The 18,964-nt window shown below is 38.6% G+C and overlaps 1 protein-coding gene across 2 annotated transcripts in view; it reads left to right on the forward strand.

Moving 5' to 3' along the window:
• Window positions 1–18,964, forward strand: part of UBE2E2 (ubiquitin conjugating enzyme E2 E2) — a 264,128-nt gene that overhangs the window by 15,839 nt on the left and 229,325 nt on the right. For both annotated transcript variants that reach the window (XM_037070765.1, XM_037070764.1), the window contains exon 3: window positions 244–294. In XM_037070765.1, coding sequence (XP_036926660.1) covers window positions 244–294 — 51 coding nt within the window. The remainder of the gene's footprint in view (window positions 1–243; window positions 295–18,964) is intronic.

The raw sequence follows: 18,964 nt of genomic DNA on the forward strand, positions 1-18,964 counted from the left end.
AGCGCTGCTTCCCCGGGCTGCACACACTGACGGTGGTTAATCTTGCTGCCTCTTACAGGTGCGTTGACAGAGCCGTGGCGGAGATGCCTACTTTGGCGTTACTGTGTTTGATGGTTTTTACAGTACTAGAATTTCAAATTAAAAATGTACCTCAGAAAGATTAACGTAAAAGTGTAACATTGTAATGACATGTTAAAAGAGTGGAGACGTTTTAACATAACTTCCTTTGTCTTTACTTTAAAGAATTCAGAAGGAACTTGCAGAAATTACGTTGGATCCTCCTCCCAACTGCAGGTAAGTACTTGTGGCTTTCTGTTCTCATCTTCTGCAGATGTTCTGATTGAACTGTTGGTCTGATGTGCCACTATTATAGTCTGATTATTAGTAAAAGTACTGTTGTGGTTTGGGTTTAAATGATTGTGGAAGATGGTGATAGTTATTTCTGTGCATAAATGGAATATTTAGAAAGTGCGTACTAGTAGACTGGAGTTGCCAAAATGAGAGTAATTCAATTATGATAAGATAATGAAGTTATGGGGTAACAAATACAATTATCTTTTTGTAGAAGAGGTGTTGGGGCCTTAAATGATTTCTTTAATGATAGAATAATAGTGTGATTAAAATGTTTGCCTTTTGATAATTACTCAGTTGTTATCTTGTCGGAAATTGATTTTTTTAAATGCCATAACATTAAACTGTTCTTCCTGGTTTACACCATTTCTTCTAGTCACTGGGTGTGACTAAGTGAGAATGGATGATTTGAGGCATTGATATTAAATTTGAAACACTCTCCTTAATGACCACATTTGATCAATTTTCTGGTTAGAGTTTACTTATAGGAAGTACAAGTATTTGTCTGGAAATCATTAATGATATACAGGTAGTTAGAGGAAGAGGAGAAAAATAACCTTCAGGGTACACTCTATCTCAGTCTCGTGCAGTAATTGGAAGATGGCTGTTTAGCTAGTTTAAGACATTTCTTTCTGTTTTGTTCTGAGGTCAGCACTGGAACCAGGCCAATACAGAGTTTTTATAGTTTAAATTGGTGGTCATGTGGATTGCAGGTGAGAGAATAGATTACAGGAAACCGATTGCAATATTAAATGCAGGTAGAATTTATTTTGTCTGACTTCTGATTTTTACTGATCTTATTTGTATGTGGAAGTAAAGATAGCGACTATAGATATTAATAAAAGTGAAAATTTTGTGGATGACTGTATTGATAATTGGTTACTTGACAACTGGTTTGTTTAGGGAAACTTCTAACCGTGTTGGCGGTGACTCTGCTACATTTCTTTAAGTGAGAGGTGTATACAGATGTAAGTGTGATATGTTCACAGAATGCTTCACTCAACAGAACATTTCTTTATAGTTGAAACTGTTTAGCAGGGAGACTTTCTGTCACTTAAGACTGTTGCATCAAAGCTGTTTCAGATGACAGATCGTTATTTAGGCTTCAGTGGCCAATTCCTAAAAACAGATTGATTTGGAGAACTCCAGTTTGAATTAAACTTGAAATTTCCTGTTTCTTAGTACAATGTTTGCTTTGTTTGAATATTTCATTAAATAAACTGTGTTTTAGCACATATTGTTTTCGTAACCTTTTTGCAAACAATAGATTGCTGGTAAGTGTGTGAACTTAATTTACATACTTGGTTAAATTTTGACAAGAGATTATTGACAAAATAAACTAATTTGTTTTAATGAGTTTAAGGCTTATTTTTGATAAATGCAACACATAAAATATCATGTGATGGTTAGATAGCAGCTTTGCTATTGGGTGTATTATTTTATAATACGTGACTCTGATTTAGCCTTGATTTGCTGCAGATGATAATTTAACCTTGATTAAACCAACATATTGTGAACATGCCTGAACACTTAAGTCTGAGGAGAGAGATTACATAACGGTTATTATTTAAATAAAATAATTAATCCATGATTCTATTTAAAGTAAAAGAGAAAAGCTTATAGTGTGATCTAAAATTCAGAGATACACTTTTTCACTGAGTCTTAGTTAATGATACCATTATGGATTACACAAGCTCTGTATAAGTAGGGAATTTTAAATGTGATGCCACACATAATAAACCCTTCAGATAGTTTCAGGAAAGATACCTATTTTGTTGTGTTTTCCCCTCTCCCGGTTCTATTGAGATGTCATTGACATACAGCATTGTAGAAAAGTACAGGCAGGCCATGAAGATATTGCTGGTTTGGTCCCAGACCCCCATGATGAAGGGAGTGTTGCAATAAGACAAGTTGCAATCATTCTGCTGGTGGACAGCCCTGCCTTCCAGCTGTAAAAGCCGCAGCACCTGTGCAGCCCAGAAAAGTGAAGCACTGTAAAATGAGGTGTGCCTGTACCTGCTTTGACTAATTTGTTTGTTTATGGGATTTTGCAAGGAAATCCGTTTAATGGGAGGAAGGTTGGAAAGCCAGTAAGTTTGCTTTCGAAGTGAGGTTGAGGTCTGTGGTTGATCCAGAGTAGTTGATTGCACTGCATCAGGCAGCGATAGAGACCATCTCTACCCCCTTCAAGTGTGGGATTCTGCCCCTTGGCAGGCAAAACTTCCTCTGTGCTGTTGCTGGTTGGAAAGTGGCGATTAGTTCTGCATTCTCTATGTGCTGGTGCTTCTTAATATAGATGTGTTCAGTGTGTTTGTTAAGTGGATTACTGTGGTTTTGGGATTGTTTGGTGTCAAATATTTGATTGTGGTTTATAGTAAATCTGCCTATCTCTGTTTCAGGGAGAATGTGGTTGCTATCTTCAGAAAAAGAAAGTAGAGAATAATTTTAGTTCAGGTTATTTTTGGCACAAAGTTTAACAGTGTTTTCGTACTTGATTTTTTTTAATTCTGTGCTGACTGCACCTTTGTCCTAATGTCTAATGAATTAATTTCTAGCTGTCTAGTAAATTAAAGCTGTCTGCCCAATTGAAGGAACCAAAACCCCATTCCTGTACATAGTACTCCCTTTGTGCATTACTTCTCCCAGTAACCTCGCCTCTCAAAACCCTTCCTTCAGGTTGGCTTGGATGGTTGTGAGCTTGCTAACCCAGGTGAAGACTGTGTGTGAGGGGACATCTGTGGGTGTACCTGTTCAGGCAGTTGCAGTGGAGAAGAGTTTTCATCTGTTGTCTTGGTGGGAGTGGGTGGGTGTTGCGTTCCACTTAGAGTGTGCTTTGCTGTTATTTTCTGGAACCTTAACACACTAGTACAGCCCCGTTCTGTGTGTATGTCAGGTCAGGAAAGGGACTTCTGGATTTTGGTACATCTCTTATATGATGTCCAGTTAAGCGATTCTTAGAATCATATTGCAGGATCTAACTTGCATGTGTTTAAGTATTTTACAAGTCTGCATTTGAACTTGTTGTGAGCATCAAGTCTCCCTGAATTACATCACTCAGTGTAAATAGATAAGTTTTTAGAAGGCATTTTTAGAGGAAGTTACTCTAATGTAGTATTGATTAATTTTTTTCAGGTTTTGAATGAACCTAAATATTATTTTAAAAGAGCATTCACAAAATACTTCGATGATAGGTTGAATTATTTCTTGTAGGAAACACATGCCTTTATATAGTTTTTAAAAACCTGGGTTAACTTATGGGGTTTTTTTTTATTGTAAGAGTTAATGTTTAAAAACCAGACTTTATGATACATCGAAGGAAACAGTTTCTGTTCATGAAATCGTAGGGTCTGTAGAACCATATGCATAGAAAATTATGTATGATTTGGGTGAAATTTGGTTGTATACTTGAGTATTTCCTACAAATAGTAGAATACATTTGCTTGGCCTCTGCTCTTATCATGGATAACATAATAGACCCATAAGATTTGCAAGCGCTCTCTTTTGAGGTCTCTGCAGATTCATAGATGTTTTCATAGCACCAGCTGAGTTGGAGATGCTGGGCTGTTGGCTAGCACTGCTCACTGCCTCAGCGCTTGCATAGCAGCTTAGCTGGACTGAGTGGGAAAAATTCATGCTGTACCTTTACCGAGTTCTTAACAGGTAGAATTGCTGCCCCTTGTAAATGACTTTATTGTGACTTTCAGGATTCATTCCAGATTGTTAAAAGCACAGATCTTAAATCTGTAAATGCACTAGTTAGTTTTTTCATTTATGTGTCCTTGGTGCTAGTGGGAAACTGACGGTTGGCTAGGAAAATTACCGAATGACAATTTAAAAACTTTTGCCACCCAAGGATAACTTGTTCCTCTGTATTACAGAGAAGCTAAATTCAAATTCTGATATGATCTGATACTGTCCAATTTTGTATTAGCCTTGTGAGCATGGAAATGGAACAGAGAGTCTTACTACTTTTTCAAAGTAGAGACTACTGGTAAAATGATTCCTTTGGGTTTTGATTTTTTATTTAGTAATTGAGCAAGTAAAGTGAGGAAATACTAAAAAGGAGGATGTAGTTCAGTTATACTAGCATTTTTCACTTTTTATTGCTCTGCTTCAGTGGTCTGCATACATTGAACACAGGCTCTGCTTTACTTTAAAAAAATTGTAACTGTTTTATTGAGATGTGAAGTGTAAAATTCTGTGGCTTTTAGTGTATTTACAGAGTTGTGAACCATCATAATCAATTTTACAACATAATTATCACCCCCAGAAGGTACACCATACCTTTTTTAGCAGTTACCGCTTCCTTATTTCCTCCTGACTCTCCCACCACCCAGCTGCAGGCAGCCATCGTCTGCTTTCTGTCTCTGTGGATTTGACTGTGCTGGACATACTGTATAAATGGAATCTTACGGTACCTAGTCTTTTGTGACTGGCTTCTTTTATGAAGCACAGTGTTTTTAAGGTTCATTCAGGTTGTAGCGTGCATCCGTGTTTTATTTTTTTATCTCTATAGTCTGTTGTATGGATATACAACATTTCACTTAGCCATTCATCAGTGGGTGGGCAGTTAGGTTGTTTTCACTTTTTTGCTATTGTAAGTAATGCTATAAACAATTGTGTATAGTTTTGTGGGGGCATTTGTTTTTATTTCTATAGTAGTGGAATTGCTGGGTTAAGTAATGACTTCGTTTAACCTTTCGGGGAACTGTCAAATTGTATCCCAAAGCGGCCCCCCCATTTTACCTTCTGGCTGTCAAGGTGTGAGACTTATACTTCCTCCACAGCCTTGGCAGTTGTTCTTGTCTCTGTTTCCAATGATGGTCCTCCCAGGAGGTGCGAAGCCGTGTGTCAATATGGTTTTGATTTGCATTGAAGTAAAATCCACCGTGATGGTTCATGATGACTGCCATCTTTTCATAGGCTTATTGACCATTTTTGTATCTTCTTCGGAGAATTGTCTATTCACATCATTTGTCCATTTTAAATTGTGTTGTCTTTTTATTACAGAGTTGTAATTGTTCTTTATTTTGATCCAAGTCCTGTATCAGATATATAATTTGCAAATATTTTTTCTTATTCTTTGGATAGTTTTTTTACTTTGTTGGTAGCAATTATGTAAGTATGGAAGTTTTACATTTTGAGAAGTCCAATTTATCTATTTTTTTTTTGCTTGTATGTTTTGTGTCATTTCTGCCTAATCCCACACTGAAGATGTACACCTATATTTTTCTTGTGAGAGTTTTTTTGCTTTAGCTTTTATGCTTTGGTCTCCGATCCATTTTGTATGTGGCATGAGATAAAGGTTCAGCTGCATTCATTTCTGTGTGGATACCCAACATCTCAGCACCATTTGCTGAGAAGTCCATTTTCCCCACTGAATTTTCTTGACATCCTTGTTGAAAAATGAATGGATCATAAATGTGAAGGTTTATTTTTGAACTCTCAGTTTTTATTTCATTGCTCTCTATAGCTATCATTATGCCAGTACCACATAGTCCTCATTATTGCAGCTTCGTGGTGAGTTCTAACTCAGCAACTCTAATTCCTCTAACTGATTCGCTTTTCATCGTCTTAACAAATTAGTTCAGGTATTCCCAGCATGGAAGAGGCCATGACTGGACATACACCCAACTGTTGTCTCACCTTACTATTGATAAGAGCCATTTGATAGAGGGAACTGTGTTCTACTGGTTATGGTAATGGAAACAGTAGGTAGAAAAAATATGTTTGTGGATTAACACTTTTCCGAGTTGTACCACAGAACAGGAAGGCACTGAGACAGAAATTGAGAATGGTGTCTACAGAGGTGGGATCTCTAGAAGGAGCTCCCAGTACAAAAATCTAATTCCTGTCGCTAATTATTTTCCTTTTTTTAGTCATTGTAGCAATGCTTATATGGCATTTTGTATGTTTTCAAGGATTTTCATATATGATGTCAGTTAGTCTTTCCTGTTGAGTTTTTTGGGGCAACACTAAATACTGAAATCATGCAGGTTTCCGGTGTACAGTTCTACACTGTATATTGCATTATGTGCTCAGCATCCCAAGTCAGGTCTCCCTCCGTCACCATCGTTGTTTAGTCTTTTTAATCCTGGGACACCTGTGGTTAAGCAGCTTGCTCAGGGTTGCACAACCAGAAGTGATTGATTTGGATTTAAACTCGGGTTTCCTGATTGGTTGTCTTTCATTTTTTATTTTTCCACATATGTGAGTAGATAGAGAAATAAACTCAACATTACACTGGTGTCTTACTATTTGTGATTCATTTAAGAAAAAATAAGGAAAAAAATAACCCCCAAGGCAACCCAAATATTATTTGTACTTTGTCTTGTATTTCTGAATTCTATGAGGTGGTATTTAGGTGGAACCCTTGAAAAGTAATTTTTTGAGTGTAGTGATCTCTGCCACACTCTTTTGTGTGTGTGCTTGTGTGCATGTGTTTATTTGTTAGTGTTACTTTTACCGGCACTTGTCCTGCTGAAGGATTTCTTTACATTTCATAGTTCTTAACTTGGTGTTTATATGTGTCTGCCTTTTTCATGCCAAATTGACCCTATTACTTTGTCTAGTTCTAGGTCATGTTCCCCTGCAGTTCACTTTAGTGTTTATTAAGAGCCTCATATTAGATTTGTGCTAGGTCAATCCAGATGAAGACATCCAGGTACAGCTCTCTTGATCCTTAAAGATCTGATTACAACTAATTGAGATGTAAAACATACAGACCCTTGGAGAACCAAGACTAGGAGAATGATGGCACTGTGCGCTGGTAGAAACTACCAGTATCTGTGGACTCTGCAAATCTTAAATGCTCCATTTTACATTCGTAGTCCAGAAGCTGATAGCCTTACTTTTCAATTTCAGTGATTAACTGCACTTTGTGTAGAACCCTTACCTCTGGTGGTGTTTTATTTTCTTACTTTCCTCTCTTTTATATCCATATCTTCACTTTGTACTTTGACATTACATAAAAATTGTAAGCTGCCTCAGAGTCTTTTTGGAGCAAGGCAGGTTATTAGTTAATTAACAGTATGAATAACTGAAAGGTAAAGTAAATGTGTTGGAAGAATGTGAGAATTCCTCTTATGAGGAGTCATTAACATGATAAAAAGTTCAGTAGACATTGAGAGTCTGAATGCCTACTGAACTTCATACAGGATATTGAATTCGTGTCCATCTCTTTTTTTAGTGTAGATAATTGAGAAATATTTTTACTTAGTAAAAATACTGACTCCATTGCTGCAGTTTGAGTGGCTTTGCGTGGACCTTATAAAGACAACATTTGATGTATGCACTGTGTGGTTGGAACAGCTAAGAATTGTTTGGACTATCACCTGCAGGTTGGAATAGCTGAAGCGTTCTGAAGAATGGGAACAGTGTGACAGGAAGCGAGAAGGCGTGCTCTGACCTTATGTTCTGCTGGTGTTTAGAGTTTCAAGCTTATGTTCTCATTTTCCTACCTCCTTTTATGATGTTTACGGTGTCCTCCTGTGTTACTGCCAAGAGTGCACAGCGTGGGCAAAAGTAGGTTTACAGGGGTGAGTGTGCAAAACAGATTATACTTGTATTATTTGTTCATTTCGTTATTTATTACAACTATAAGCCTCCTTTTCCCACCCTGTATCTATAGTTTTCTCTTTGCCTTTACCTCGGGGCTGACTTTTCTCCTGGGGGGGCAACCAGCGCAGAGCCCTGCAGAGCTGTGCTCCCGGTGGGGGACTTCGGTGTCACTGCTTGCTGTCGCGCACCTTCCTTCAGAACTGTACTTGGGGAGGACGTGCCATTTCAGTTTCTCACTTTCTTGTTTCAAAATGTTATTTTTTTCACATCTGCCTTTAACTATAAGTTTTAAAGTGTTTATTGCATAATAAAAGAAAATGCTCAGTGTGATAAAATGAGTTTAGTTCCCGTTACTTGTGGTCTTTGATAGATATTTTTCTGTTATTTGTTGCTTTAAGAGCAGTACAAGAATGTGTTTGAAAAAAACATACATTAAATGATCATATTGGGATTATATTTATAATAGCAACAGAACATTTTATGACTTGTTTTAGTTTGCCCAGTTTTATAGCTGGTTATTATTTCAGATTTATTGCCTAAGTACTTTAGATAGTGTCGTATTACTCTCTAACATGTACTATTTTAATTCCCATGGCTGTTTTATCTTTTAAGATGTCCTGAAAACTGTATTTTTAGCACACTCAAAGCATTTTTGCAGTGATTGTTACATTTACTGACTTCAATATCTTTTATCAACTAGGCATTATTGCAAATAACAAGCAAAACTATTCTGTTATATTTTATGTTGAAAGCAATGCAAATTTTGATTTTTTAAAATTTATGTTGTGCCAGTTGCTTTTTGACTCTGTGTTTTGTAGATGCTCCTTTAGAACTGTAGAATGTCTGCATACTTTAGAGACGTACTGGACCCCTTTAAAGATATATCTCACCCCGACTGGCATGGCACGGTTGGTGTACTGTCATCTTGACCCCGGAAGGGTCACCAGTTCTGGTGACCCAAGAACACAAGCCCGGGTTGTGGGCAGGTCCCCGTTTGGGGCGCGTGCAAGAAGCAACTGATCCATGTTGCTCTCCCTTACTCCCTCCCTTTCCCCTCTCTCTAAAAATTAAAAAAAAGATATATCTAAATCCATATTTATGTAGAAACAGCTTGCTATCCTCAAATGTATAATAGAATCAGGCAAAGCCATAAGCTAAAATTGATTTTCTGTTCCATTATATAGCAGGTAGACTCCCTGTCCCCACTCTCACTTATATGAAAGATGAAGCCTAGTAATAATTTTAAAGCGACCGAAAGGAGAGCCAGAGCCCTCATACCAAGCCCAGATTTCTGCCGTGGCGCCCGCTGTTCCCTCCATCTAGAACCCGGTGCCCCTCCTCCCCTGCCGCATATCACTATTGTCAGTTCTCCTCCTGCTTCATGTTACAGCCATTCTGTGTGTTGCACCCAGTGGGCGAGAGGGCTTTCTTTAATCTCTGTATCAGATCTCAGTCTTCAGCTGATGTTCCATGCACCTATAAATAAATACAGTTACTTATACTAGGGAGCTCACGGTTATTTAAAGCTTCCAGTGTTTGAGGCAGTGTACTGAATGCTTCAGCAGCATCATTTCATTTTATCTTCATGACTATCATTGAGGTAGACACTAGTATTTGACAGTCTAGTATTTTTATAGGGGGGAAGACACTCTTAGAGAGATTAAGTATCTGGTCCAGGGTCACACGGCAAGTAGGCAACAGAACTAGGATTTCACCTTTGGTGTTTCAGACTTTAGACCCCAAGTGTTTAGAGACTTTGCTATGCTTTCTTCCATTTGCAAAATACAAGTAAATCCATCTAGAACATCACCGCCCAGTACCACTGTTCTGTGGTTCTGATGTAGATGACGGGGTTCTGTGGTTCTGGTGTAGGTGATGGGGTTCTGTATCTGTGTTGTCCAGCACAGCCACAAGCCGTATGTGGTTATTTTGTGCTCAAAAGGAGGCTGATCCAACCGAGTTAATGTATCTCAAGTTTTATGATTTTAATTTAGATAGCTATATGTGACTAGTAACTACCATATCGTATAGCATAGTACATGTATAGAAAAACAGTAACTTCTCAAGCTTAAATTTATGCCTAATTTCAATGTTGTGTAAGAGTAAATGGGCAGGACACTTTGGCCTTTTAAAATGGTGCTTGAAGTTATGTGATTATACTATATAAGTACAAATCTCAGCTGGTTGCAAAGTAGAATCATAAACCTGTTGAATAGCGGACAAATATTTGTCTCCCTCCTCCCTTCCCACCAACCACCATTATAGTCTAAGAGACATGGGCTCTTCAATTCTATTATTTTTTGAAGCATAAGAGATCCTTTTAAAATATTAATATTATAAAAGTATTGGTTAAATACTTATTTTTAACTTTTTAACCAATCGGAAGTAATTTTCAGTGTGTTGCTTATTTCATGGGTACAGTGGATACATTTTATACACTTAGAAAATTTGGGTACAATTAATACAAGAAAATTGGGGATTGTTATGGTGATTATGAAGTACATTTGAAAGGAATTGGAGTTATTTTGTCTGGAAAAATGAGGGGGCCATAATAGCTGTGTTTAACTGTTTTAGAGCCATAAAATGGAAGAGAGATTAATTTTATTCAGTGTGATTTCAGGGAGTAGAACAAACACTGCTGTGTTAAATTAGAAGGAAATAATTTTCTTCTTGATATAAAGGCTTCATCTTCAGTCAGAGCTGACCAGAGAAATAATGGGCAGCTTCAGGAGGTAAGATGTGCCCCTTGTTTGGAGGAATTAAAAATGAACCTGCTTGCTCATTTCAGAGGATTTTAGACACCAAGTGCAAGGTAGTACTAGAATGGTGTTTTCATGCAGCTGAACCCTAGACAAGTGATGTATATTTTTATTGGCTTTTGTACTCTTTACCCAGGGATTATAATTCATCCTTCCTCTCTTCTTCGCCCTTTTAGAGCCTGTGGTACGTAATTTATGTAGTTTATTGGCCTGGCAATTTAAAGCGGCTTGTTTGTTATCAGTTCCATATCTGAACTAATAAGTGAGGCTTTTATTTCCTCCTGTACTCATAACGTTTAAATTTATAAGAAAAGGATGATATATGAATAACATGGGAAAGTAAGAGCCTGGTGTAGGATTTAGGCACATAAATTAATGACCATCAGTTTGATAGGTCCTAGATTATTAAATGTTCTTTTATTAAGTATCCTTTATAAACTCCACTTATCTGACTTAGTCAAGAAATAGAAATATTATTGTTAATCAGATACCAGCATAATTAAGTTAATCATCTAATGCAAATTTTTTAGGTGTTATTTATTTATTTATTTATTTTTAAAGACCAGGGAAGGGAGGGAGAGAAATACGGATCGGCCGCCTCTCACATGCCCCCAACTGGGAACCTGGCCCACAACTCAGGCATGTGCCCTGGCCTGGCTGAGAAACGAACCAGCGGCCTTTTGGTTTGCAGGCCGGTTTCCAGTCCACTCATCCACACCAGCCAGGGCTAGTGCAAGTTTTCCGAATGTTCATTCGGACAGTAGGCATACCTTCAAATCTGTAAAACTGTGACAAACTGGAATCCTTATGATTTTCTTCTCTGCCCTTTGGTTCTGGAAAAAAAATACTGTTTGCATCCTTATGTTTATTTGGAATGTGTTTCTTCTGACATAAATGACCCTGAGACAAGAAATCATAGGATTAAAAGAAAGTTCAACAGGGGAGTGGGAGGAGGAGAAGGGGGAGAAAGTACAGAGAATAAGTAGAATAGAAGGGGGGAGGGCAAGAATAGTATGAGAAATGTAGAAGCTAAAGAACTTGTGACACATGGACATGAACTAAGGGGGGGAATGGGGGGAGGGGTGTGCAGGGGGGAGGGGAGTGAAGGGAAATGGAGCAACTGTAATGGCATAATCGATAAAATATATTTTTAAAAAAGAAAATTCAAAGTTTTAAAGACGTTACCATTGCTCTTTGCACATACATGTGGACTGCTTATTTTGTTTATGATTTTGCTGATTAAGAGACATTTAATTTAAAACTTTTCTCCAGTATTACTAAAATATAGCCGTCGTGTCTGTAAGGGTAGGCCCAAATTCTGTGGCCTAGTGCGTCGGAGCCCAGTGATCTGAGACCTGTATGCAAATGATGAGCGGGAAGGTGACATTCAGCTCTAAGCGGGAGGAAAATCTTTGCCTGAAGCTAGGCCAAAGCGTCTGAAGAGTGGCAAGACTGCCTACTGCTTTAAGCGATTGACATTTTGGTTTTAGGCCCAAGTTAGCAGGCAAATGGGGCCCAAACTTTGCCATCTCTGGGTTCCAGGGGGCCTGGTAGTGAGTTAGAGTGTCTGCAGGAGGGGGCCTGGCCCTAGCCAGAGTCTGCCAGGGCAGGGCGAGATGGGTGAAAATCTAAGGAAGCGGCACTGTTAGGGTTTGGGAATCAGGCGGCCCCACAACTAAGTAAGATAGGACAGTGTTGGAGAAAAGCAGTCTTTCTCAGTTCTTTCTAACAGTCACATTTCCAGTGTAAGATAAAAGGTTTGCCTTCTTAGCCAAGCATTGTGTATCACTTCAATAAATGCCTTGCAACACTTTGGCTTATAAATGGCATTTAACAGTGTTATGACCTTATTTTGTGAACAACTGGGATATGAGCTGGGGGGAAGGGGACAGACAGGTTTTCAAAGAGGCAAAGGAATTAAATTTACCATCCTGTTGCATTGGTGTCAAATCCTTTAGAAATTTTTATAGTTTATATAATGAAAGTTTGTGTCAGATGACTTCTTAATACATGAAGACAAATCCTTGTTATGTCATTATGCTCTAAATTTGAGTGGCTATGTAGCACTTCTGTCCAAATGTCTTGGACTGTGTCCAAGTGGCATCAGTTACTGCAGTACCAAAAGAACCTCATCGTAAGTTAGCTTTGCCTAAAAGGTTAGAATAGACCCCAGAGACAACATTGGATGTAGCTTCCAATATTTATGTAAAAGACTTACTCATTTTTAATTGTCTGCATTAATGGGAAATTAATAATCCACAATTAGTAGAAGGTGACAATACATAGTATTTAAAAACAATGGAATAGGAAGCATAGATAGTATTCTGTGTATTTTATAATAGACAAAGTGTTCTAAGTCCTAAATTCAGGGTAGCCTCCTCAAATATGTAAATGTAGGTATTATAGGACATTTAATAATCATAAAAATTATATGGTACTTATCTAAAATTGATTCTGGCTCCTTCAAATTATGTATGGGCCAGATGTGTCCAATTTTAAGCAGGAAAAAGCTGATAAATAGTTTTTCTGATTTTTCAGCTTGCTTGAGGTGTTGGTTAGATTGGTTGCTGATACAGTTTTTTTTGAAGGAAAATAAAGTTTTGTGTGGTTTCTGATAATGTCATTCTCCATACTTGAAATATTCTTTCATTCCCTTGTATGTTTCATTTCAAGAGTTAAGGGTTTGGATTGGAGCATAACCAAATTGAGTGTAGTTTTGTAATCAGCCACTTGGGGACCCCTCACTGTGGATTTGGGAAATGGTAACGTCTGGTTCAGCAGATTTTCAGTCTTTCATGTGAAGGTAGTCAGAGGTGGACATTCAGTTGGACACATACCTGTAAATGCACCCAGTGACCTTCAGCTCCTCCACGGTCAGGTCCATCAAATGGGGATCCTGCTGAGGAGTTTTGACTAATCTACAAGGTAGAGACTGTATTTGAGAAAGCACACTTTTCTATTAAGCATGCTTAAGCTGATATTTGTTTACTTACAACATTTACAAGTTAGACTTTACTAACTTTACTAACTTTACAAGTTAGACACAGTCAAGGACTGTTGGGATTGATGCCCCGTAGTCTGCTGGAGGCTTGAGAAGCAGGGGGTCTACTGACATATGGACCCATAATGGCTCAGGCTAAGAGTCTCTAAGTGCTCATTAGAATTAGGGGAGGGCACAGCAGATGCGCGTTTTGCCACATTGTTGAGAGGTAAGAATTTGTTCCCATGTCTGACAAAGCAGTTAGGTAGAGATTAATAGGGAAGCCAATGAATAGGCTCAAAATGATATTGGGGCCTGGGAAACAGCAAAATAAAATTACGTTTTCTTGAAAAAGAGTGTGTAAGGTGCTGGTGTGCTCAGAAAATAACTATAATAAATGAAGTGAATAGTAAAATAAGCTGAGTAAAGTGTGTTTTGAAATTACTGTATCTTTCGGACCATAAGATGCACCCCCCCCCCAATTTGGGAGGAATAATGGTTGTTAATGATGCTGTTGAGTTCTGTTTACATTTACATTGGTGAAATATTATGTTGTTTATGTTGTTAATTATTTTACTACATTTTTTTGCTTCAAATTTTTTTTCCTGTTCTCCTTCTCTAAAATCTATGTGCATCTTATGGTCTGAAAAATACGGTAATATTTACTAAGCAATTAACAGATGTTTTCTAGGGGCCTATCTTGTGATCACTACTGTGCTGGGTACTGGGGATGCAGTTATAAACAAGACAGAAGGGGTCTGCAACCTTTGTGAAGCTTATGTTTCAGCTGTGAAGGCAGACTGGGACTTGTATTTAAAAAAAAACCCAAACTGCCTTACGGGGACAGGAAAGTAAACAGACATGATAACTGCTAGAAAGAAAAACCAGGGGAGAGTTTCAAAGTAGGGACCTACTTTTCCTTTGGGTTTGAAAGGCTTTCCCAAGGAGGTGACATCTAAACTGAGAACTAAATGAAGAGAACGTGCTAGACTCTAAGATGTGGGGACTCGGTGTAACGGGCTGCGTTTACTGTGACTCTAAAGCAGATATGTGCTGGGAGCAGTCTGGTGTGGCTGGCTGAGGGGAGTGGGCAGGGACACGTAAGGGCACAGGGTAAGATTGCAAAGTGAGATGAGATCCAAATCTGGCAGAGTTTGGCTTTTATGAAGATAGCTCTGGCTGCTCAACTGGAGGAGTGGGGGGCAGGGGGTGTGCTGTAAGATTATAGGCTCGTAGTCACCCAGGTGAGAGAGGATGGTGTTCTGGACTGGGGTGGTAGCAGTGGAGACAGAAAAGAGGGAAATCAGAGGTGCATTTTTTTTGAAGGAGAACTGATAGTACTGCTGATGGGTAGATGGCAGAATTAGGGGGGACGTTAGAGGAGAGGGAGACCTCAGTTGGGTTGGAGTCTGTTGGGGAAAAGTGCTACCTGTTACAAGACAGGAAGGATTTGTGGGGGGGAAGTGGTTTGACCAACGGGATCAAGAGTTTTGTTTTAAAATGCCTGTAAGATGTCCAACTGGAGATGCTGGAGATGTCAGACAGGCAGTTGAACGTTAGTGGAGAGCTAGAAATATCAATTTGAAGTAGTCGCCATACAGATTTTTGAATACACAGGATTTGATGAGTTTACATGTGGGGAGAAATAGGAAAAGAAGAGACCCCACCCACCCAAGACCAAGAGCTCTGACACCATGGCATTTAGAGGTTGGGAGAGGAGTCAGTAAAGGAGACAGAGGAGTTTGCCATCCAGGGAGTAGGAGGAAAACCAGGAGTGAGTTTTTTACGAAGTTGGGAGAGTACTTAGTTCTTAGTGAACGTGTCTAAAATTGATCATGAATGAAATTTTCAAGGGACTAAGAGAGTGGAATAGGATTGGAATTACTTACTGTCTTCACCAGGAAAGGAAAAGTGCATAAAGAACATCAAGTTGCATCAAGATTTCAAGAGGGTTTTTTTTTGTAATTTTCCAAAATTATCCATGTTACCTGTTTAACTAGACTCCATAATTGGGCTCAAGAGGGAAAGCTTTCCCCTTGGGACGCAGGGTTCTGCCCATCTGAATGTTGTGCAGTTGGGCTCAAGGGCCAACTTAATCACGAATATTTTTAAGAATTCACAACTGGTCTATGACTACAGACTGAACGCAGATGGTTGTGCTTGTGTTTATTTATTGCCTCTCTGTTAATCTAGTGTATTTCTTGCTGGAAAAGTTGCTGCTGGTAGCATGTCCATTTATAGACATCTAGCTCTCATCTCTTGGGACACACAATTAAGTGTGGTCAACATACACTCTCTTTCATTTTCGCCACCGAGAAAAGGCTGTCAAGAATGTTATACCTGAAGAACAGCAAAGGCTACTCTTTATTTAAAAATTTTTATTGTACTTTCTCCATTACCTTTTAATCTTCTTATATGCCACTCCCCCCTACAATCACCACACTGCTGTCCATGTCCACGAGTCCTTTTTCATTTTTGCTCAATCCCTCTAACCCCTAAGCCACTCTACCCGCCATAGCTGTTATCCCGCTATTAGTCTGTTTCTATTTTGCTTGTTAGTTCAGTTTGTTCATTAGATCCCACATATAAGTGAAATCATATGGTGGTGTTTGTCTTTCTCTGACTGCCTAATTTCATTTATCATAAAGTTCTCCAGGTCCGTCCATGCTGTCGCAAAGGGTAAAATTTTCTTTCTTTGTTTGCAGCTGAGTAGTATTCCATTGTGTACATGTCCCGTAGTTATTTTATCCCCTCAGCTCGTGATGCACTGACTGAAGCCAGAGTCGGCTCACGCATGCTCTCAAGCACTTCCTCTGTACGGGGACTGCTTGTCTCTGTCGTCAGTCTGCCTGTGTCCTGTGTTGTGCCGAGGCCATGGAGAAGTCTCCGAGTCAGAAAGCCTTTCCCTGCAGATGTGCATTAAACATAGTCTTTTCTCCACTTCTTGCATTTGGACTTAAGGCCCGCTCAAACACCGCCTGTGTTCTGTACTTCTGTCTGCTCTCAGTGCACCCGCAGTACCGTTACTTTGAGTTAGAGAGGCAGTTTTACACAGTAGCTTCTCTGTGCTGAAGTTTCCTCCTGTGTAAAATTACACGGGCTTGTGGGAAGATTATATGTGCTAATATGTGCAAAGCATCAAGAGTAGTGCCTGGCACATAAGGGTGGCATGCACTTATGTTCTTACTTGCTTTGAAGATGGTGAAGGCATATGACATATAATTCATTACCTTCTCAGTATAGCAGTAGCACATAATAGGAACTCAAATATTTATGCAGAGAACTTCTGAATGTTTTATTTTTCTCTAAGAAGCTAAGCATACAAATAAGTATCTTGCGTGTGACCCTAGTTTGCTTGGTTGTCAGTACCTCTTCTTAACAGTTTTCCATTTTCGTCTGTATATGGAAATCTCATCAGCTGCTCCTGTAGGTAAAAGGAAGATGATTAGAGAATTTATTAGGAGGTGGCATTGACTAGGTGGCATTTTGTCACTAGATTAACTCATTAGTTTTTCACGTTTACAGAGCTCATTAATTGGGGTTGTGTTTATTGTCAGCTAAAATATCCTTTTCCCTTGCATTGTAATCTCTAGTTTTTTATATGAATTAGATTTACCATGAGGTATTTTTCTGTATCCTCACAGGTATGTCAGTTGTCTTAGGTCTTACGTTTTGTAGCGGAGCTGTCACCATCAATAGGAAAATAATAGTTTTTGAAAGGTGTAAGCTCCTGCTTAAGCTAAAAAATAATTCTGTACGCAACAAGAATAAGCAGAATCTTAATGCATTTGTTATTTCTTTATAACATTGGGCTTAAGCTCTCATGTAAGTTCTGGAAAGGGGAAGAGAGGAAGAGTAAAAAAAATTAAGTGTTTTTCTGTTTAGTTCGTTTTTTCTGATGATGCATCTCAGTAGCCCTGAATATATTCATCGGTCATGGGTGGTTTTGCATTTTAATCAGTTCATCTGGGTGTACAAAGGAAGTGTGTTGCAAGTGGTCAGATAATTCATCTAGCAGCCTTGCCCACGTATTCACCAAAAACCCACTCACACCTTCATCTCATTGGTCAAAACTCATGTATTCACCAAAAACCTACTAAACACTTTCTTCTCATTGCAAAAGCCAATACATAGGATTAATCAAGTGGTTGGAGGAAATAAGACATTTTTCAGCAAGACGGAAAAATTAGCCAGTTGTGTGTTTTTGGAAGGTGAAATGTTCTGCATGAGTGAATTCGTTGAACAACCGAAATGTATCCCTTCAAGTCCCCAGATTTTTATACTTTATCATTTAAGGTAAAATGTGTTTGTAAAGTGAGTTTTGCATTTCCCTCCCCTCTGAAATAGAGTATACTGAGTTTAGCATTTTTTTTTTACTAGTTTAGGACCTCATTCTGAATTTTAGTTACGATACTGTGATCACATGGTGATTGATCATGGAACTGCTGAGTTACTGAGGTCTGTAGGGCTTCCACCTCAGGCCCTGTAAAGGACTTCAGGGTGCTATCTTTTTAAATTGAGATATAATTCAAACACCATAAAATTCACCCTTTTAAAATGTATGATTTAGTTGGTTTACTGTATTTATAAGTGGTGCAAACTATCATCACTATTACTTCCAGAACATTTCATAACTCCGAAAACAAACCCTATACCTATTAGCAGTCATTTCCCATTCCTCCCCCACCACCAGCCCTTGGCAAGCACTGATTGACTTTGTGTCTCTATAGATTTGCCTGTTCAGGGCATTCCACATAAATGGAATTGTACAGGTATGGCCTTCTGTGGCTGGGTTCTTCCACTTAGCATAAGGAGAACATTCAGTCTTATCATTTTAATTTTAAAAATAGTAGTCAAATACATTGAGTGGGGGTGACAAGACTTAAGAGATTCTATGAAAGAAGGAAGGTGAAGTAAGAGGGAGGAGGATGAGCTAAGAAGAAATTCAGATTTAGCAAACATTGAATACCTGAGAGCCTGGCACTCTGCTAAGTTATTAGGTGATAAAGCAGAAGAGGTTCTAAAAGGTGTGCTGGTGTTTTGTCTGTTGGTTGATGATAATTGGATTTTGAGTAGAAATAAAATTTATTTCCTCTTAATGGATAGAATTGCAAAATGACCTCTTTGAAAAGGAGTTGGAAAGAGTATTATGACTTATAATCAACTTTTGACGTACACTGATCTCACATTTAATACTCTTTTGAAGTGTAATTCCCATTTCTTCTTGGTTTCCCTATGGCTCTTGCTCCATGGTGCGAGCCTTGTCTTTGGTGGTAGTTTTCATTTATCGTAGTGCACGCAATTGAATTTTGGA

This window comes from Sturnira hondurensis, unplaced genomic scaffold (genome assembly GCF_014824575.4).
Source record: "Sturnira hondurensis isolate 20B ecotype Veracruz unplaced genomic scaffold, ASM1482457v3 Scaffold0019006, whole genome shotgun sequence".
Lineage (NCBI taxonomy): Eukaryota > Metazoa > Chordata > Mammalia > Chiroptera > Phyllostomidae > Sturnira > Sturnira hondurensis.